The 20,251-nt window shown below is 53.0% G+C and overlaps 2 protein-coding genes and 1 non-coding gene across 5 annotated transcripts; all 3 read left to right on the forward strand.

Moving 5' to 3' along the window:
- The first annotated feature begins 602 nt into the window (after positions 1-602).
- On the forward strand, positions 603-665 carry LOC118624843. Its single transcript, XR_004958507.1, has one exon. It is a non-coding gene; the product is annotated as a U7 small nuclear RNA (small nuclear RNA).
- CUNH12orf57 (chromosome unknown C12orf57 homolog) lies at positions 615-3,050 on the forward strand. 2 transcript variants are annotated; one of them, XM_036251337.1, is made up of 4 exons: positions 615-716; positions 858-1,000; positions 1,295-1,471; positions 2,858-3,050. In XM_036251337.1, the coding sequence occupies exons 2-4, from the start codon at positions 949-951 to the stop codon at positions 3,007-3,009; spliced, it is 381 nt and encodes a 126-aa protein (XP_036107230.1). In that variant the 5' UTR covers positions 615-716; positions 858-948; the 3' UTR covers positions 3,010-3,050. The 2 variants fall into 2 exon arrangements, with proteins under 2 accessions (XP_036107230.1, XP_036107231.1); XM_036251338.1 differs by having other exon boundaries at positions 615-712.
- A 379-nt stretch (positions 3,051-3,429) lies between these two features.
- PTPN6 (protein tyrosine phosphatase non-receptor type 6) lies at positions 3,430-18,592 on the forward strand. Of its 2 annotated transcripts, none has more exons than XM_036251335.1 (15): positions 3,430-3,755; positions 9,285-9,407; positions 9,628-9,822; positions 12,209-12,398; positions 12,557-12,673; positions 12,780-12,893; positions 13,051-13,147; positions 13,540-13,619; positions 13,816-13,965; positions 15,007-15,138; positions 15,261-15,415; positions 17,296-17,363; positions 17,469-17,620; positions 17,719-17,810; positions 18,097-18,592. In XM_036251335.1, the coding sequence occupies exons 1-15, from the start codon at positions 3,742-3,744 to the stop codon at positions 18,209-18,211; spliced, it is 1,794 nt and encodes a 597-aa protein (XP_036107228.1). In that variant the 5' UTR covers positions 3,430-3,741; the 3' UTR covers positions 18,212-18,592. The 2 variants fall into 2 exon arrangements, with proteins under 2 accessions (XP_036107228.1, XP_036107229.1); XM_036251336.1 differs by lacking the exon at positions 3,430-3,755 and adding an exon at positions 8,998-9,196.
- The last annotated feature ends 1,659 nt before the right edge of the window (positions 18,593-20,251 follow it).

A 20,251-nucleotide genomic window follows, 5' to 3' on the forward strand; every position in this document is an offset into this window, starting at 1 on the left:
AAGCAGCCTTTGCCAAGGTCAGGTCTAGGAAATACTGACTTTTGAGACATTTGTTCTACTGGCCGGCCACAAGTCTGAATCCTTTCCATAAAATAGTTTGAGACACGGTTATGAAGCACAGGTGCAAGAGCCGTGGTTTCGGATTAAAACGATTAAGTCCCAGGAGTAACTACCCCATGGTTTGAGAAGAGCGTAGAGTAGGTGACGATTCCAAACGCCTAGAAGAGAAGACAAATTAGAGGGCATTACGCTGCAGTGCACATTCCTATACAAGGCCCTTTTAGGAAAGCGAGAGAGCTGTTTTATTTCCAAGCTTTTATTGCTGCAAATCACTTCCTCCGTTCTTAAAAACTAAAGGGTGAGACTGGCTTCCCTCAGCCAATCGGCATCGATCTCATTTGCATAAACTCGTACCAAATGTTTGCAAACTCTAGAAATGAACAATATGAATGAGTTCCTCAGAATACTGTTTTTTTCTCGTGAAAGTTACAGTGTGCTTCGTTGCTTATACAGCGATAGGGATTAGAAAAATCCGCTCTGAGCTCACCCTCACTAATATTGGAGTTCACGGATATTCCATGATCTCTCTAGAACACTTCCTGTAGTGCTTACAGCTCTTTTTGAATTTGTCTAGTAGGTCTTCCGGTTTTTACCGGAAGGCCCTTCCTATTATGCAAGTTGCGCTTAACAATAGATCTACTTAAAACTATGGGTAGGTAGGTATATTGTATTGTTTAGTTTCTTAAAGTCTTATGAGTGTACTTATACATTTTAAAGTTTGAAGAACTCTGTGTTGGTGGGCACTTTCGATTACGCTTGAGAAACTTCCGGCTCAGACTGATGCTGTGTTCTCCCAGTCTTCATCCTAGAGGGCGGGCTCCGGAGACATCCCTTTACTCCTGCTCTTGAACATTTTGTTGGTTCTATACGTGCAACGTCCGTTGTTCTATGGCGTCCGTCTCCGCCCAACCTGCGGCCCTGAGCGCCGAACAGGCCAAGGGTGAGGTGCATAGCGTCCTAGTCACCGGGTGGGCTGCCTGCGGGGGGAGGAGGAGGAGGACGGTGCTGGCGGAGGATAACAGAACGAGAAATGTGCTTGCTTTTCCGGTAAACGGGGAGCGGGTACCATCTTTCTCCCTTCTCTAAGGGGTACCCTGGAGAGAGGGAGTCGGGGCCGTGTTTGGCGGGTTACTAAGGCTTCAGTACCTGTCCTCGTCCCTTTACTGTGGCTGGGCCTGCTGGCCGTGCTCTGATATCTACCCCCGGACCCCACCCTGGGTTGCATCTGCCACAGTGGTTCTGGCCGAGGTGATCCAGGCGTTCTCGGCTCCTGAGAACGCCGTACGCATGGACGAGGCTCGGGACAACGCGTGCAACGACATGGGCAAGATGCTGCAATTCGTGCTGCCCGTGGCTACACAGATTCAGCAGGAGGTTATCAAAGCCTATGGCTTCAGCTGCGATGGGGAAGGTGGGTAGGACGGGGGTGGGGTGGGGTGGGGTGGGTCTGGGTCTGGGAGAAAGGGTGCTGGATCTGTTGGGTCCTTTCTGTTGGGTCCCTGAGCTGTCCTCTCCCTTCTCGCCACACGGAGGCAGCCACAATCTGACTAACAATATTGGCGCTGGGATCCTTGGGTCTTCTCTGAACTGTGCCAGATGAAGTCCTGTTATTTATTTGTTTATTTATTTATTTATGTCCTCACCCAGGACATTTTTGCATTTATTTTCAGATAGAGCGAGGGGAAAGAGGGAGAAACATCCATGTGAGAGAGACACATGAACTGGTTGCCACCCACACGACCCCAACCTGATGGGGACAAACTGCAACAGAGGTATGAGCCCTTAGCGAAAACTGAACCTGGGTCTCTCTAACCGCTGAGCCAAACCGGTCAGGGCTGAAGTCCTGTTTTTTTACCATTAATTATACCATTATTTGTTTTTTTGTTTGTTTTGTTTTGTTAATTCTCACCCGAGGTCATTTCCCATTGATTTTTGGACAGAGTGGAAAGGAGGGGGAGAGAGAGAAACATGAGAGAGACACATCAATTGGCTGCCTGCCCCACCACCCTGACTAGGGCGCGGGGTGGGGGGGTGGGGGAGTGGGGGAGTCAAAATTGCAACCCAGGTACTACCCTTGACAGGGAATCAAACCTGTGACCCTTCAGTCTGCGGGCCAATACTTTAACCACTGACCCAAACCGGCCAGGGCTATTATTCCATTTTAAAATGAGGAAACAGACTCTTGTAGTAAACTAAGAGCTGGACACCCTGGCCAGTTTGGCTCAGCGGTTGAGCATTGACCTGTGGACCACAGAGTCCCGGGTTCGGTTCCTGCTAGGGGCACGTACCGCAAAAAAACTAAGAGCTGGAGGTCACAGCATATCTGGACCTGAACTCAGTTCTGAAAGCTTTTAGTGAGATGTCTGCGTGTCAGCAGGCTTCTGCAGCCCCTCCAAGTTTGAGGGTTGGAAGTTCAGTTTCTTTGATGAGATCATGCTGTTCCCCAAGGGTGTATCCTGATGTAGGCCCATGGCCCACCTGTACTGTAGTTATAGATGTGGGATCTTTTGTGGGTGTTCATACTTTGGATTCCTGTAACTAAGTTGCTAAAACTGTTCCCCTGATATTGAGAAGCACACTGCTTTGGGACATTTCCATTCATTGTATCCCATCTAGTTGTGCCCAGTGTACACCAGGAAGTGGTTGATCTAAACCCCACAGCATAGAAGCCTTGCATGTGCCTTGTTTTGCAGACAGAAGGGAGCAGCCAGTGACTCATGCTCAAGCTGCCCCCTCTCCTTTTCTTGGGCACCTCCATTCCTGGGAATGTGGGTTGATGCTCGGATCCCCCTTGCAGGTGTCCTTAAGTTTGCCCGCTTGGTCAAGTCTTACGAAGCCCAGGATCCCGAGATTGCCAGCCTGTCGGGCAAGCTGAAGGCACTGTTCCTGCCGCCTATGACACTGCCGCCCCACGGGCCTGCTTCAGGTGGCAGCATAGCTGCCTCCTGAGGGTTGGTGTCCCAGAGGATAATAAACATGCCTGTGATTTAGCCTCAGTGTCAATCTTTTGTAACCTGACAACCCCACTTCCTCGCCCCCCAATTCCCTCTGCTATTCCAGTTGCTCATACCCCTGTCCAGATCCTTCCTTTGCTCTTGCTGGGCCCAATCCTGCTACAGGGCAGGGTAGGAGGGTGGACACGCCCCTCAACACTTTGGGTGGTTGGGCCTGCCCTGGCAGCACCTCTGCTGAGGAGTGGGGTTTCCTGGGCTTTTCCTGAGGCCCCTTGGTGGCTGTGGCCCAAGATGTTCCCCCATTGGTGGTTGTTCACTTGGCCAGGGTTACTTCCTGGTTCTTGCCCCACCCACCCTCCTGCTGCCTTGTCAGCTTGAGCTCCAGGTGGAGCTCCAGGTGACTCCTCCCCTCCCGGTGGAAGGAGGCCCTGGACAGGCAGGCAGGCAGGCCCTGGACTCTCCACCAACTGACGGAGAAGTAGGGCTGGAAGGAAAAGCAGGCTGCTGTGGGCGGTTTGAGGCCAGCCCCACCCCACCTGTCCCTTTTATGGGGATCATTAGTACAGGGGCTTGTTCCTGTGGTATCATTGGCCTGGTAGAATCATCGAGGAGGAAGTGGCAGAGTTCAGAGCATTCTTCACCAGGTTTGGGCCACTGCAAAGCTGCATTTTGGGCTCAGCCCCACCCCGTGGCCCTCTGTCTGTGACTCCCCCATCTCTCTGGGGAGATGCTGTCCCGTGGGTAAGTCCCCTGCTCCACTTGGGTGTTACAGTCTCCTGTTAGTTTGGAGGGAGGGGCAAGGTTCATGCTCACTCCTGACAGGTGTGTGACCATCAGTGCAATCTGTCACTGCTCCCTGCTCTGGGTCTGCATCCTGTCCCTATCCTCAAGTTTTGAGGAACTCCAGGCTCATTCATGCTCCTGCTGGAGGGGGGACTCCCTCCCTTCTCTGGCACTTTTCCCTGACAGATGTGTATTTATTCTCGCCATTGCATTTCTCTCTCCATCCTCTGATTCCCTGTTTCTGCTTCTGCTCTCTGCTTAAGTAAGACCTGTCCCCTGGGTAGCCCACATCACCTGAAACATAATGTGTCTGAAAGGCAAACCTGAGAAAGCTTGCCTTCGTTCCACTTTCTTTCACTTCTTTACTTCCCCTCCCCTGCATCCTTCATACAACAGACACATGGTGAGCATCTATTGTGTGCCAGGTACTTTTTAAGGTTCTGGCAATATTGTGGTGGACAGGATGGACATAGTCCCTGCTCTTATGGAGCTTCATTTCAGTGGGAGGCCACAGACTACACAAAGAACCCAATAAATGGGAGAATTTCAGATTCTCAGAAGTGAAAAGAAACAGCTTCATATGCTAGCAGGTGACTGGGGCTGCCGATGGCATCACTAGCAGGAGGGATCAGGGAGGGCTTCCCTGAAGAAGGTACAAGTGAGCTGAGACTTGGATGGTGCAGAAGAGCCAGCCAAACGCCCCTGGGCAGAGGGAATGATGACGGAGAGTCCTTGCTGTGGGAACAGTGACACAGGACAGTGTGCCTGAAGCAGGGTAAACTGGCGGAGAGGAAGGCAGGGCCCAGGCAGGCCTGTTGGGAGTTTGGATCTTATAGTGAAGACCTGCTTGGAGTGTTGGTGAGTTGGTGGATTGATCACCCCTTTCTTTTCCATTTGTGCTGCCTTTCCCAGTGCACACCTTGTAATTGTCAGCCCCACTGATAGGGTTCTTATCTAGTCTTCTTGTCCCTGCACCCTTCCATACTTCTGCCATGATGGTTTCCCTACCTGGTGGTTAGTAAGGCCTCTCCTGGTGCAGAATCCTTCTTTGGTTCCTCAGCCTGGCCTTGTATGACTCTGCAACAGGTCCCAGCCTCAGAGCAGCTTCGCAGCAGCCTCCCTGCTCTGCTCGCCCCCCAACCCCGCTCCAGTGGGTCCTGTGCCTGCCACCTTGGAGTGGCTTCTGCAAGAGCACCCGCCCTCCAGCTTCCACTGTGGGCCTGCCAGCACCCCCACCCCATTGAAGTCTGCTCCACCAGTACCTGTGGTCAATGTGCGGGGAAGATCAACAGGCTTTGGGGTCAAATAGCTTTGGTCTGTCCCCCTTCTCACTCATAAGCTTGTGACCTTGGACAAGTTAATGTCTTTGAGCCTTAGTTTCTGTTTTTAAAATTGGGCTAATAAGTCCTACTGAATAGGGTTGGTATGTGGATTAATTTGTAATGTAAAAGCTGTTAGCACTATTAGTACTGTGAAGCCCATTTGTCAGGTGTGGCTGAGGTGTGAGGCAGTTCAGTAACTTTCTAGAGATTATTTCACCTTGTTTGCTCTTCTAGGCTTCTAGGTGCATCACCACTGATCTCTATCTCTACCTTTATCTCCCTGCTTCCCAAGTGAATAATTTTATCTTCTGAACTCTTAGGCACAGACTTTTGTAACTCTCAGCCTCCTCGAGGCTGTTTTCCTCCCTTAAAAAGGTGGGGAAAATAATCCCTGTATCACGGGGATATGTGAGACCCAGGTGGGCTGCGTGCACAAGTGCTCTGCAGACACCAGGGCGCTTACATCAAGGTAAGGAAGATGCTGGTGTTTACTTCCCTGTTAAAGGGACAGCAGAGACTGTATGTCTTACCTTAGTGTCTGTCTTTTGGCTTGACACCCTTCAGAACACAGTCGTCCCTCGCCACTTCGCGCTTCGCCTTTCGCGGCTTCGCTCTATCACGGTTTTTCAAATACATTCATTAAAAAGTTGATCAAGACAGTGAAAATGATACAGTGCGCGCTCGGTTGTCTGAGTCAATTATACACCCCTGTATTACAATTAAAATTAAAATTGCTGTACGTATGGACTGTAGGCCTGTGTATTCAAGCACCCCAGGATCCTTCAATGCCAGGTGCAACCGCTAGAGTCTCGAATGGATTAACGATAAACGAGGGACGACTGTAACCCCTGCCTCTTCCGTGGGTCAGGAGTAGTTTCTGGGTGCCTAGCTAGGTTCTTCCTACCAAGTGAGTTTATGCCCCAGAAGGAGAATGGTCTGGGGCTGGGGTGCAGCGGGTGTTCAGTGCTGAGGAACTTTGTGTGGGGTTAGGGTGGTGTGTCCATGTGGGTACTTGTACCGGACTAGGTATGTGTGTAGATGGACATGGGTGATGAGGTGCTTGTAGTGGGACTGTGTGCATAGATGGATGATTGTGTGTGTGTGTGTGTGTGAGTGTGTGCATGTCTATATATGACAAACTGGGGGTATATGTGTAGGTCCAGGAGCTGGACTTGTGACCATGTACGTGCATAGGTATTGATGAATTTGTTTGCTGGAGGCATTGTGCTAAGCTTTAAACTTTTGGAGGTGAGCAAAACTGGTAGTGGACCCCCTTTGGTGGTGTGGACCATGCAGCCACTCTCCCTGTCCTTGCTGTGGGAGGGAGTTCATGGTCTTTCAGTGTGACTGTCCAAGACTGAGCAGGAGCCCTGGCCCAGCAGCTCAGTTGGTTAGAGCGTTGTCCCCATACACAAAGATTGTGGGTTCAATCTCCAGTTAGGGCACATAAAAGAAGCAACCAATGAATACATAATTAAGAAATCAATGTTTCTCTCTCTCTAAAAATATCAATTTAAAAAATGTAAAAAAAAGACTGAAGGGGTAGTCAGTGTTAGACCATGTAATAAACATGCCAGTCAAGTTCCCCAGAATACCAGAAAGAGGAGAAAAAAGCCCTTTTTTTGGGAGGGAGCACAGGATTGATGTTTGACATTTCAAACAATTATATAGTAGCTAGCCTAGGAAAAACAGACTTTTGTTGGGCTTTTACACTTTGTTATTTTTTCCTTATTTAAAATATTTTTTTCTTTATTATTATTATTATTTTTTAGAGAGCGAGGAAGAGAGAGACAGAAACATCAATGAGAGAGAACATCAATTGGCCGCCTCCTGCATGCCCCTAAATGGGAATTGGGCCCACAACCTGGGCATGTGCCCTGACCGGAAATCGAACTGGTGACCTCTTGGTGCATGGGTCAGTGCTCAACCACTGAGCCACACCAGCTGGGCTTTCCTTATTTTTTATTGAGGTATGGCACACATAATGTGCATGAATATTAAGCATACAGCCAGATGAACATTAGCACACACCTTTACATACACCACACAGTTAAGATGTAGAGCATTACCAGTACCCCAGAGCTTTCCTGGAAATTGTTATCTCCCAGTCAGATTATTCCTTTTTTTTTTTTATCTTCTCCTGAGGATATTTTTCCATTTGTCTTTAGACAGATTAGGAGGAAGGGAGGGAGAGAGAGAGAGACATTGATGAGAGAGAGACAGTGACTGGCTGCCTCCCACAAGACCCTGACTGGAGCCAGGGACGAACTGCAAACCAAGGTATGTGCCCTTGGCTGCAATCGAACCCGGATCTCACTGGTTTGTGGACCAATGCTCTAACCACTGAGCAAAACTGGCCAGGGCCAAATTATTCTTATAAGGGTAATACATGCCCATGCTACAACTTTCAAAAAGGTATAAGGGAGAAGCCAACGTCCCTCCCAGCCTTCTCCTTCAGCCACCCAGTCTCCCTCTCCAGTGGAAGCCATCAAATGAGTTTCTTGTATATTCTTTGTTGGGCTTCTTTCCTCTCATTTTGGTTGGGTGGTGTTTGTATTTGTATTTGGAATCGCACACAAAGAACATCATAAACTTTTAGTATTTAGGGCCTCTTAAAGTCAACCAGCCCTGAAAATATCAGCCATGGCAGGGACCTTGACTCCAGCCCCCGGGAAACAGGCCCTTGGTCAGAGTCCTGAGCTCTATCTGATTCAGACCAGACCCCCTTGGCAAGATGTGGCTCAAAGATATAGCTCAGGCATAGGGGCCTGGCAACTCTGCCCCCACCTGCTTCCCCAACTCCACCCCCCTATTCTGTTCCGGGCTCCAACTTCATGGTTAGGGCAGGGTGGGGACAAAGGCCTGAGGACGAGAAGTAGAAAAGGTGCAAGTTTGACAGGCTGCATAGGGGTCATTCTGTCCACCCCTCTGCCCAGTGACGCCTCTTCAGACGGGTATGCCAGGGAAGGAGAGGGCACCCCTCCCTTCGTAAGCATCTACAGGTCTTGGCTGTTAGGGACTCTCCCCCTCCCGCTGCAGCCCCAGTGGAAGAAGAGGCTTCCACCCTCTGTTCTTTGAAGCTCGGAAGGCTGGCATGTGGTAGCTGAGATCACTGGCTTTAGAACAAGACAGGCTGGGTTTCATTGTGACACTGCCATTTACTGACTGGATGACCTCAGGCAAGTTCCCTTCACTCCCTGAGCCTCAGGTCCCTTGTCTGTAAAATGGGATAAAGATAGTTCTTGCTTCATAGGGCTATTGTGTGGAGTAAAACAGGCTTGTGAAGGACGTTATAGCACAATGCCCGGCGTATGGTACGATTCCATTAAATGCTAGTGATCACCGTGACCGTTATTATTATTCCTCACCTGAGGATATTTTTCCATTGATTTTTTTTTTTTTTTTAGATAGAGTCAAAGGGAGGGAGGAAGAGAGAGAGAGAGAGAGAGAGAGAGAGAGAGAGAGAGAAACATCAATGTGAGAGAGACACATTAATTGGTTGCCTCCTGCACCACACCAACAGGCGGGATTGAACCCGAAACACTTTGGTCCCAGGGCAGATGCCCTAACTGCTGAGCCATACCAGCCAGGGCACTGTGACCATTACTATTAGCTTGAACCAGGGAAGGCTGTGTGGAAGCAGCTGATGGAGGAGGAAGAGTTGGAGTGTGCTTGTGTGGGTTCATATGTATGAAGCATGATTTCACCTGGAGGGTGCAAGGCACACGTGTCCGTATTTGTGGAATGCCATGCTCCTCAGGCCTTTGATGGCAGACATGTGGGAAATGGGCCCTATCCCCACCCCCACCGTCTCTGCTTCTCTTCCCCCTGCTCTAAAATGAGAAGTACAGTGAGTTCCCCCAAGGGGGCCTCGCCCCTTCCTGTCCCCGCCCTGTCGGCAGCCCTGTGCCATTGGAGTGGCAGCCCCAGAACCAGGACTGCAGGGGTGCTGAGGCCGCCTGGGCGCTGAGGGCCGCGTTTGAGGCTTAGCCCTACTGTTTTCCGCTTGCTAGGACTCCCAGGCACCACCCCGTTCCCTGCACCCCCTTCCTCTTGGGGAGCCCCCAGGATGGTGAGGTAAGGGCCTGGGACCCACGGTAGGCAGGAGGCATGGGTACCCTGGAGCCCGTGCGACCTCTCCTCACCGCCCTCCTGGGCCTCCCAGGTGGTTTCACCGAGACCTCAGTGGGCTGGATGCAGAGACCCTGCTCAAGGGCCGCGGCGTCCACGGGAGTTTCCTGGCTCGGCCCAGTCGCAAGAACCAGGGCGACTTCTCCCTCTCTGTCAGGTAGGTGGCCCTCAACTCGGCCCAGGACCACATTTTGGCAGGTTGTTCCCGGTTCTCTCATGGCAGTGCCAGCTCCCCAGCCCCAGCCCCACATGTCCTCTGTCCCTGTCTGTGTCCACCCCATCCTGCGTGTGCTCCAGACTCAGGACCTCAGCCCATCCTTCACCTATCCCCACCTCTACCCCTGCACCCACTGGCCTCACTGCCTGGTGTCCTGCAGGGTAGGGGATCAGGTGACCCATATTCGGATCCAGAACTCAGGGGATTTCTATGACCTGTATGGAGGGGAGAAGTTTGCGACACTGACGGAGCTAGTGGAGTACTACACGCAGCAGCACGGCGTCCTGCAGGACCGAGATGGCACCATCATCCACCTCAAGTACCCGCTTAACTGCTCTGACCCGACCAGTGAGAGGTGAGGGGCATAACTGTCAGTGTCTGCCCATTCCTGCTCCTTCTCAGGGCTCTGTGGCCCCCTTTCCTCCATGTGACCCTGGGGCTGTCTCCGGGGACTAACCTCCCACCCCTTTCTATCTACCCTTGAGGAAGCAAGAGGTCACCTTGTCCTTCTTCAGGGTCCCTGTCTGCTGGCAACCCAGGCCTTACTGGTGACAGAGAGGCTGCTCCTTGTGGCCAGCTTTGTTGTTAGAAAGTTCTTCTTCCTTCTATGGAACTGAATCTAACTTCCTGTAACCATTCCTTCCTCCAGGACAGGTTACTACAGTGAGAGGTGGCTATTGAGAAGGAGCACAGGGAACATGTCTATGAGGACACTTCCTGCCTCATCTTAGCAAACTAGAGGGAATGGGGCCGGGTAGGGCATCACTGTGTGATGTGGTCACATGTGTAAGGACCTAGTACCTGGGCACAGGGTAATGCTCAAGGCATTTCCCTCTGGCTCCAAAAATGTGGCCCCAGAGCTGGGCTGAACACTCCTCAGTGGTCTCGCCAAAGCCTGGGTGGGAGGTGGTGGCACCTGAACACTCAGCATCACAGGTGGCTCATTTTAGCAGCTGCAGCTCAATGACAGCTCCTGTGAAGGTGAAGGGCAGCTGAAAGACTCTAGGGTTTTTTACCCCCACACTCCTCGGGCCAAGCCAACTTGCCCTCGTACTGTACTTGTGTATTGATTGTTGAAATGATTCTGAACCTTGATTCTGTCAGTTGACAGTGTTTCTGAGATGTATGCCTCCCAACTTGCATCAGTATTTTTGTTCAAGTCACTGACTGAAACTTAGAACTGGATGAGGTGAAGTGAAGGCCCCATGTCCGTCAATATGAAGCCATTGGCCCACGTCCTAGGAGAGGAGCCTGAGCCGACGAGCTTGCCCACGGTTGCCCTCCTTCCTATTTTCTCACCCTGTTCCTACACCCCATCTGCAGTGTGCATGGGGGCTTGTCACCCAGACCCTCAAACTCCTGCCCTCTTTCTGCCCACAGCCACCCTCTGCCTTGCTGGGAGAGAATGGTGTTACCAGACTGTAGAGAAGCAGTAGCTTGGGTACTGAGCTGGGAGAAGGAAGGAGGCACTGAGCAGACACCCTTGGGAGGAGGCTGAGACCTGGGTTCACGGCACTTGGGAGAAGCAGGAGAACAGCAGAGCTGGGGCTGGGGGTGGTCGACCAGGGAAGCTGACTCTAAGAGGCCCTTTTGGTTACCCATGCCTGGATGCTCTGGGCTCACCCCTGACCCTGGAAGTTTGTGTGGGAGGCTCTTTCTCCAAACCTCTGTTCCTGCCTTGACTGTGGCCCCTCCCCCTCCACAGGAATTTGCATTTGTCCCCTTGATGGCTAGCTTTGTGCCTGTGGTCAGCCTGACATTTGCATGGAAACTTCCTCATCCTGGGGCCTGGGGGAAGAGGGTTTGACCCCTCCTCATTGCCCTGGGGCCCTGGCCTATCCCAGAGTAGTGGGATGGGGTGGCCCAGGGGTTCCTGGACAGGCCAGGCGACGTTGAAGGTTTCTGAGCTGTGGTCTTCTCTGGGTTGGAGTGAGATGCCCTCTTTCCCCCCATCCTTGCGGTTGGAAAATGCCACCCCCCCCTAAGGTCCCTGGGCTGAGGAAACCTCACAACCTCACTTCTCACTCTCTCCCCAGAAGGAGTTTTGTGTTTTTTCCATCACGTGGTTTCCTGTGGGGCTGGGCATTGTGGGGCTACAGTTTCCTCCTGGGAAGGGGGTGTGCTTAGGGGAAAGGTCCTAGTTCTGCTTTCTGCACCTTTGAGCCCCTCTGAACCCCAGCCTCCTCTTCAATGGCATCATCCTGGGCACCCCAGAGCCCCCTAAACCACTCTCCCCAGACGGTTGTCTGTCTTCCTCGCCTTCCTGGGGGAGTTCCATCATGCCTCCCTGGTGACTTCCGTCTCTCCCATCTCCATGGCTCTCTGTGGTTTGACCTTTGTCTGCATTTCTCTGGGTCTCTCCTCTTTCCCTAGCCTAGCCCTGTCTTTCATGGAGACCCTTCCTGGGTTTCTCTCTTCCAAATATTCTGGATATGGCCTGCCTTTCTGCCTTTGTCTTAAACTTCCAGAAGTGGACCTGGTTAGCACTCTTATCAGCAAGGGCCTTGGGCTAGTGTGCAATCGCCAGCCTCAGTTTCCTCATCTGTAAAATGGGGGTGGTACCTACCTCTCGGTGTTTTCGTGAGTAATGGACCTAAATATGGTGGTGGGTTTGGAAGCATCTAGCTCAGTGCCTGGCACATCGCAGGTAATCAGTTTCCCTGTCCCTCTCTGTGAGCCTCTCTGCTCAGTAACTGTCTCTCGGCCCAGGACTCATCTTCCCTGATGCTGCCTCTTTCTAGGTGGTACCATGGCCACATGTCTGGGGGGCATGCAGAGACACTGCTGCAGGCCAAGGGTGAGCCCTGGACATTTCTTGTGCGTGAGAGTCTCAGCCAGCCTGGAGATTTTGTGCTGTCTGTGCTCAGTGACCAGCCCAAAGCTGGCCCAGGCTCCCCACTCAGAGTCACCCATATCAAGGTCATGTGCGAGGTAAGACAGCCAGGCAGAGGGGGAGGCATCTTGCTGGGGTTCCCATCTGTGTTCATAGGGTGGGTGGTGGGGAGGGTCATCCAGGTTCCAGACCAAGGCAGGGGGTTGAGGGAGGGAGACTAGGGCCCTGCAGGGTGGCCTGACTTGATCTCCCTCAGGGTGGACGCTACACGGTGGGTGGTTCAGAGACCTTTGACAGCCTCACAGACTTGGTGGAGCATTTCAAGAGGACGGGGATTGAGGAGGCCTCAGGCGCCTTTGTCTACCTGCGGCAGGTGAGAGGTGGGCCTGGCTACCTCCTTCCTTCCCCTGAGCAGTCTCTCAGACTCATGAGCCTCTGAGGTCTGGAAGTCACTGACTTCTCACCCTTGCCCGCCCCAGCCATACTATGCCACGCGGGTGAATGCGGCTGACATTGAGAACCGGGTCTTGGAACTGAACAAGAAGCAGGAGTCGGAGGACACAGCCAAAGCTGGCTTCTGGGAAGAGTTCGATGTGCGTGATGGGGACCATCAGGGTGACCAACATGGGGTGCCAGACAGACCCCACTCCCTCTCTTGCTCCACCCCTGATACTGATCTGCCCCATGTTATCTTCCCCATGGACACCCCTCTTGGGGGCTGGTGCTCCACTGATCCCTCTCGCCCCTCAGAGTCTGCAGAAGCAGGAGGTGAAGAACCTGCATGAGCGGCTGGAAGGGCAGCGACCAGAAAACAAGAGCAAGAACCGTTACAAGAACATTCTCCCATGTAAGCACCCCACCACAGCCTCCGTCCCTCCCCTCCCAAGCAATATCCATCCACCCAGGAGATTCTCCTTCCCTTAACCAATCTCCGCCATCTCATAGGGTCTCTACCCCCATGTCAGGGAGGATCCACCTTCCACCCACACAGTAGAACCTCCTCTCCTTCAAAAAGCCTCTGCTCCTCCCAGCAAAGCCTCCGGCACCCACTGCCCTCACCGCTGCCCTTCCTCTGAAACCTCCACCCTCACCTGCAGACCTCTGCCCACCCACAGTGCTCCGGGAGCCTCATGGCTTCTCAGACAAGAACGGCCTGTGAGCTTAGGAAGGGTCTGCCCCAGGGGCTGGTGAGTTCCTGCTGACCCAGGCCCTTCTTGCTTTCTCTCTGCTCACTCTCAGTTGACCACAGCCGAGTGATCCTGCAGGGACGTGACAGTAACATCCCTGGGTCCGACTACATCAATGCCAACTACATCAAGGTCGGTGTTACCCACCAGTCATACAGGAGGAGAAGTTGGGCCCTGGGGATTCCCCATCTCAGAGGGGGCACCAGGTCCAGAGGTGCACGGGCAAAGCGAAAGCTGACGACCTGTGTGGGTGGGTGGGGGGCAAAGGGCGTGTTCTGGGCCAAGAGGCTCACAGTCTTGGTATGTGTCTCTCTGCACTTGCATCCAGAACCAGCTGCTAGGCCCCGACGAGAACTCTAAGACCTACATTGCCAGCCAGGGCTGCCTGGAGGCCACGGTCAATGACTTCTGGCAGATGACATGGCAGGAGAACACCCGCGTCATCGTCATGACCACCCGGGAGGTGGAGAAAGGCCGGGTAGGGCCGAGCTTCTCTCTGTCCCCTGATTCCCACACCCCAGTACTCATTGTCCACCACCAATAACCCGAAGAATTGCCAGGGCAGAAAGACACCTCAGAGGGGAAGGGTCCAACCCTTGTTGGGAAACAGGCACAGAGACAGTCTTAGGTACACCCTGACTCCCAGATCCCTGCTTCCAGCCTTGGGCTCTCCTGACCACCAGACTCAGGTTTTAAATGAGCCTTCTGCCTTAAAGTGTCTTAAAGTGAACATTCTGCACGCCCCTCCACCACCTGTTCCTATCCTCTTGTCCCTCTGCCTCATAAATCACCCTGGAATCGGCCCCTCACTCTCACGCTGCGCAAAACCCTCTGTACTGGAGTCAGAGTGCTCCCGTCCAAACCACGGACTGTATCACGTTGCTCTCTCACTAAAACCCTTCAGTGGCTCCCAGTTGCCTTCAGGACAGTCACACTCTAAGACTTGGCGCTCAAGGCCTGGTAGCTTCTCTGTAACATCCACTGCCTCCCATGGGCCAGGCTCTTTCAGGTTTCTGTGCCTTTGCACAAGCTCGTTTGCTGCTGGGAAACGACTTCCTGTCTCCACACTATCTCTGCCTGACACACTCACTTGTGAAGACCCAGTTCAAATGCTCCCTCCTCTGTGAAGCCATCTCTGATTTCCTCCATAACCTAGAGGGAGAATTAGCCTCTCCTTCCTCCTTGCTCCATGTTTTCCCTGTCCACCTGTCTCTCTGTGAGCTCCGGGAGGCACAGGGGTACAGCCGTCGTCTTACTTGTATTTGTAACTCCTGCCTTGTGTGCACAGCTTCAGGTGCAGTGTGGGTACCAGCCGGTGTGCACTGGATGACCTGTAAGGTTAGGTGGGTGGTCAGGACTCAGCACTGGAGCCTAAGACTGACTCTTGGCTAGTTCATCCATTCATGTCAGCCATGTTGACTGGGCCAGCACCGGGAATCAGGACCTAGAACAGGGCCTGGAGCACCCTGCCTGGCGCCTGCTTCTGTGCCTCATTCTCCACCTCCACCTTCCCTTCCAGAACAAATGCGTCCCGTATTGGCCAGAGAAGGACACTCAGCGCGTGTATGGACGCTACACTGTAACCAACCGTGGGGAACATGACACAGCAGAGTACAAACTCCGAACCTTACAGGTTTCCCCGCTGGACAATGTGAGTGTCCCCCACCCTTGCCCCCTCCTGGGCCCTCCTTGGACCTGTTTTCTTGTCTGATGGGGAGGGGGTTGGAGCGCTGTGTGGGAGCAGGGGGCACTGACTCTCTGTACTCGGCCCAGGAGAACCTGGTGCGGGATATCTGGCACTACCAGTATCTGAGCTGGCCTGACCATGGGGTCCCTAGTGAGCCTGGGGGCGTCCTCAGCTTCCTAGACCAGATCAATCAGCGACAAGAAAGTCTACCTCATGCAGGGCCTATCATCGTGCATTGCAGGTGAGAGTAATAATAAAGACATTAGTAGTAATTGCCCTGGCTGGTTTGGCTCAGCGGTTGGAGCGTCGACCTTTGGACCAGAGAGTCCCGGGTTCGGTTCCTGCTAGGGGCACGTACCAATAAAACAAAAAGACATTGGTAGTAATCATAAAAATTGTAGCTGGCAAGTAAATACTGCTAAGTGCTATGCTCTAGGGTAAGCAATTTACATATTAACCTTTGTACTGTCTCCCCCTTCTCCCAGCCTTTTCTGGGTTCCCTGGTGGCTCCAGATCCAGGGGTGGAACTTAGCTTGAACCAACCCACTGTCTGATCCTGTGCCTGGGGGTGGCCTTTTCAGAGGCCTCCCTGGTTGTACCATCTTGTCCAACCCTGACAATGAATGATGCAGAAACAGGCCCAGCCCCTTGTCAGGTCACCAGCTGGTCAGGGGAGTCTAGACTGGTGCTCACAACAGCCCTAGGTCCCGCTCACAACAGCCCTAGGTCCCGCTCCTCGTTTTCTTGCACTGGCCCACTCAGCCCATTTCTCCTTGGCCCCAACACCCTCCATGTGGGGGCAGTGTGGTTCCTCATCCCTTCTCTTTTACCATCTGTAGCTCTGTGAGTGAGGGGGGCTTCTTCATTGCTGCTCCTAGTCTCCCTTCCCAACCAAGTGCCCCCAACTTGGCCCTAGAGCGTGCAGAGATGGGTGATATCTTCGGGAGGAGCATAAGTATCGCTAGCTGCAGTGGAAACCCTCATGTTTATGATCAGGAGACCTCATTCCTGTGGGGAGGCAGGGGTTCAGCAAGGAGGAGCAGGATCCCATCAGGTCCGAGGGGCAGAGCCCTGCAGCCAAGCTGCCCCAGCCGGCCTGGCCTGGGTACATGGCGGCAGTGGGCACAGGGTGCAGGCCAGAGGCGGCTGGTTTAAATCCCAGCTCCTGCACTCTCTGGCTGGGTGACCTTGGACAAATTACTTTACTTCGCTGACCCTCAGGTTCCTCAACTATAATTCGGGTCTCACAGGGCTGTGGTGAGGATTAAATGAGAGCCTGTCACTGTGGATGGCATATAGTAAACCCTCAGAATGGGAGCTGCCAGGGAACGAGGGAATAGAAGCCTGCTCTGTGCTCTTCTCTTCCTGCTTCCTCCATGTGAGCTGGGCTGCGAGAGCCTCGACTCCCCACCAGCACCTGCTTTTCCTCGGGCAGGGCTGGGTGGCCTGGATCTAGAGGTGCCCCATGCTCTGCTCCCTGAGGCAGGCCCATCCCCAGGAACGGCTCTCCTGCTGCCCACCCCCCACACTCACCCAATTCTTGAAATCCCCATGTCCTTTATTTAGACATTACAGGAAGGAAGTGGGTGAGGGGGTTATTTTTTGACAATCTGGGTTTGAAATTAGCGCGAGTCAGGGCAGCAGCCTGACAGGCCCAGTGAAGGGGCAGGACTGAGGTCCATGTGGGGTCCTGAGGTTCCTGGGTTCTGTTTGCCCAAGGGCGGAGGCAGAGGGTGGGGGAGGAAGGGAGACTTCCCGCTGCACTGCTCCTCCGCCTCTCCTGTGTGCCCTGCACCCCACTGTCTGAGGGCTGCCCTTTTCCTGCCATGAGGGTCTGAAGAAAGAGGGAAATGAAGCCCTGAAGAAAGAAGCTCCAGATATAACTTTCGAAGGGAGAAGGGGAAGGCCTCCATCAGGCCGAGAGTTTGAGAGGGGGTCCGGGGAGGTAGGCAGGATGGTGGTGGGACTGGGGGTCGCGGACCTTCTGAGGTGGGCAGCTACCACTGGTCAGAAATGAGCAGTTGAGGCAGGGAGTGGGGGAAGTGGAAAGAGAGTGATAGCTGGAGCTGAGCTCTGGGGAGGTGTGGACCTGGCCTTTGATGGCACCCCTTCTCTCCCCAGCGCGGGCATTGGCCGCACAGGCACCATCATTGTCATCGACATGCTCATGGAGAGCATCACCACCAAGGGTGAGGGTTGCCTGTGGGGAATGCAGGCGGGAGGGTGGGTGAGCATCTAGCTCCTCGATGTCCACCTCCACCTGGGCCTGAGGTCCAACTGCCATCCCTTCTCAGGGCTGGACTGTGACATTGACATCCAGAAGACGATCCAGATGGTGCGGGCACAGCGCTCGGGCATGGTGCAGACGGAGGCACAGTACAAGTTCATCTACGTGGCCATTGCCCAGTTCATTGAAACCACCAAGAAGAAGCTGGAGGTCATACAGGTTCGTGCCCAGCAGGGCCTGGGGGGGCTGCGGAGGGCAGTTGGGTATCATCTAGTCCTGTTGACACCACCGCCCTCCCACCACACTTCTGTCTACAGTCCCAGAAGGGCCAGGAGTCAGAGTATGGGAACATCTCCTACCCCCCAGCCATGAAGAACGCCCATGCCCAGGCCTTTCGCACCTCCTCCAAGTGAGTGACCCCTCCCTGCCTGCCACCTCCCTGCATCCACCCCTTTCTCCTTCCCAGCTTGACCCTCCCTTTCTAGAGAGCACCAATGCTACTGTTGAGGAGACCTGGGGTCAAGGTCAGACTTGGTTCTTACTACCTGTGTTTAGTATTTCCTGAGTGCCCTCACTTTCCTGGCCTCAGTTTACTTACCTGTGAGGTAGAGTGACCCAGAGGGGCTGCTGGTGCTGGGTAACCCTGCAGTCTCCTGACTTGTGCCAACTGCTCACATTTGTCCACCCCCCTGCAGACACAGGGAGGATGTGTATGAGAACCTGCACAGTAAGAACAAGAAGGAGGAGAAGGTGAAGAAGCAGCGGTCAGCGGACAAGGACAAGAGCAAGGGCTCCCTCAAGAGGAAATGAGTTGGGCACCATCCTGAGGTGGCCATGGTATGGCCCCTCTGCCCTGCTCTGCTCCAGTGTCCTCTGGCTCTGGTGCTTACCCTGGATGGATGGCAGCCTCACTCTGCCCTTCCCAGCTGTCCCTAGACCTGCTCTTGTCCCCTCTCCCCAGGTTCCAGCCACCCCCTTTCTCCCTTACTCCCTTTTCTCTGCAGCCTTAGCCCCAATCCCTGTAGAGAAGCCTCCAGAGAACATCCACAGCCTGAACCTAGGAGCTGCCTGCTCAACTCCATTGTAATTTAAATGATTGTCTCCCTCTCCCAGACCCTGTATATAGCCCAGCAAAGCTCCAGGCCCGGCCAGACCCTTTGACATTTGTAAATAAAGCCCCTAGGATCACTGTGTGAGGGTCCCTAACTCCGTCTGGCAGGAAGGGCAGACGCGGGAGAGAGGGAGGTGGGCAGGGAGTAGTGTGTGTGTATGTGTGTGTGTGTGTGTGAATAAAAGCTCTACTTTCACACTCAGACAGACCTGGCTCTGGACTCTGCTTAAAACACTAGGAGTGTGACCACGGGCCAGCTTCCTCAGTCTCTTTCCTGGAAAGTGGATGATTCTTTTTTTTTTTTTTTCCTTTATTGATTTTTAGAGACAGAGGAAGTAAGAGGGAGAGATAGAAACATCAATGAGAGATGCCCTGGCCAGTTTGGCTCAGCGGTTGAGCGTTGGCCTGCGGACCAGAGAGTCCCGGGTTCGGTTTCTGCTAGGAGCACATACCACAAAAAAAAAAAAAAAAGAAAGAAAAAAAAAGAAACATCGATGAGAGAGAACATCCATCTGTGCCTCCTGCACGCCCCCCGCTGGGGATTGGCCCACAACCTGGGCATGTGCCCTGACTGGGAATCAAACCTGCGACCTCTTGGTGCATGGGTCGATGCTCAACTGCCAGGCTGGAGGATGATTCTAAGAGTATTGTTGTGAATATCACTGAGATAAGGCATGATGATCGCAAGGGCAACAATTGTTCATTATACGCTTGCCATGTGCCAGGCACTGTTTATTTTTATTTATGTTTCTCATAAAAGTTTATTTGAACCAAACTGACTACATATGCCAGGGAGCAAGATCTTACATGCTCCTGTCAGCACTGTTTAAAAGACTGCACATAATGCCCTAGCCGGTGTGGCTCAGTTGGTTGAGCGACATCCTATGCACTGAAAAGTCACCAGTTCGATTCCCGGTCAGGGCACATACTCAGATTGTAGATTTGATCCCCACTTGGGTTGCATACAGGAAGGAGGCAACCAATCAATGTTTCTCACATCAATGTTTTTCTCTCTCCCTTTGTCTAAAAAAAAGTTAATAAAAACATTTAAAAAAAACGACACAACAGGGTGGGGGGGGGGATGTGGAGGAGGGTGTCAATGGGGAAAAAAAGGAGAAACAACTGTAACAACAACAAAAAAAACAAGACACAGATTGATCCAGTCAGGGTATCTATCATTCTCATTTTACGGTGGGGAAAATTGAGGCACAGATAGATTCAATAACTTGCTCAAGGTCACAGGGCTATTGAGCAATGAAGCTGAGACTTTATGCCTGGCCAGAGTGGCTTGGTTGCTTGAGTGTCATCCTGTGTACCACCGAAAGGTTGCTGGCTGGTTTGATTCCTGTTCAAGGCACATACATAGGTTGTGGGTTGGATCCCTGGTCTAGGCCCCAGAACCCCCACTCCTGGGGATGCAGCTGAAGTCACTTGAGGACACAACCACACACTCTGGTAACGACTTTTAGGTCCAAAAGCTACAATACATAAAGGCCAGGAGGCGCAGGACCGCCCCAGCTCCCCCTCCCCTCTCTGGGCTCCTGGTGCTCACTGGAGGCCTGGTTCTTCTCTTCCACTGGGCCGCTGCCACCTGATGCTCCTGATTAATTTTATTTTTGTCTCCTCTCCCTTCTCTTGTCTGGAGTGGGCTATCAGTGATTCCTTCTTTGTATTATGGCTTTATCTTAACCCCCTGGGAGTTAAGCCTGTGAGAGTCACCCCCTGCTGGGCAGGCCCTG

Source organism: Molossus molossus, unplaced genomic scaffold (assembly GCF_014108415.1).
Source record: "Molossus molossus isolate mMolMol1 unplaced genomic scaffold, mMolMol1.p scaffold_m16_p_10, whole genome shotgun sequence".
Taxonomy (NCBI): Eukaryota; Metazoa; Chordata; class Mammalia; order Chiroptera; family Molossidae; genus Molossus; species Molossus molossus.

What these genes read in the sequence shown, in the direction of transcription:
- CUNH12orf57 (XM_036251337.1), top strand. Translation starts at nt 949, where the DNA reads ATGGCGTCCGTCTCCGCCCAACCTGCGGCCCTGAGCGCCGAACAGGCC. An exon ending in GAGCGCCGAACAGGCCAAGG is followed by an intron (nt 1,001 to 1,294) that starts GTGAGGTGCATA and finishes CATCTGCCACAG; the next exon opens with TGGTTCTGGCCGAGGTGATC. An exon ending in CTTCAGCTGCGATGGGGAAG is followed by an intron (nt 1,472 to 2,857) that starts GTGGGTAGGACG and finishes TCCCCCTTGCAG; the next exon opens with GTGTCCTTAAGTTTGCCCGC.
- PTPN6 (XM_036251335.1), top strand. An exon ending in ATATCAAGGTCATGTGCGAG is followed by an intron (nt 12,399 to 12,556) that starts GTAAGACAGCCA and finishes GATCTCCCTCAG; the next exon opens with GGTGGACGCTACACGGTGGG. An exon ending in GCTTCTGGGAAGAGTTCGAT is followed by an intron (nt 12,894 to 13,050) that starts GTGCGTGATGGG and finishes CTCGCCCCTCAG; the next exon opens with AGTCTGCAGAAGCAGGAGGT.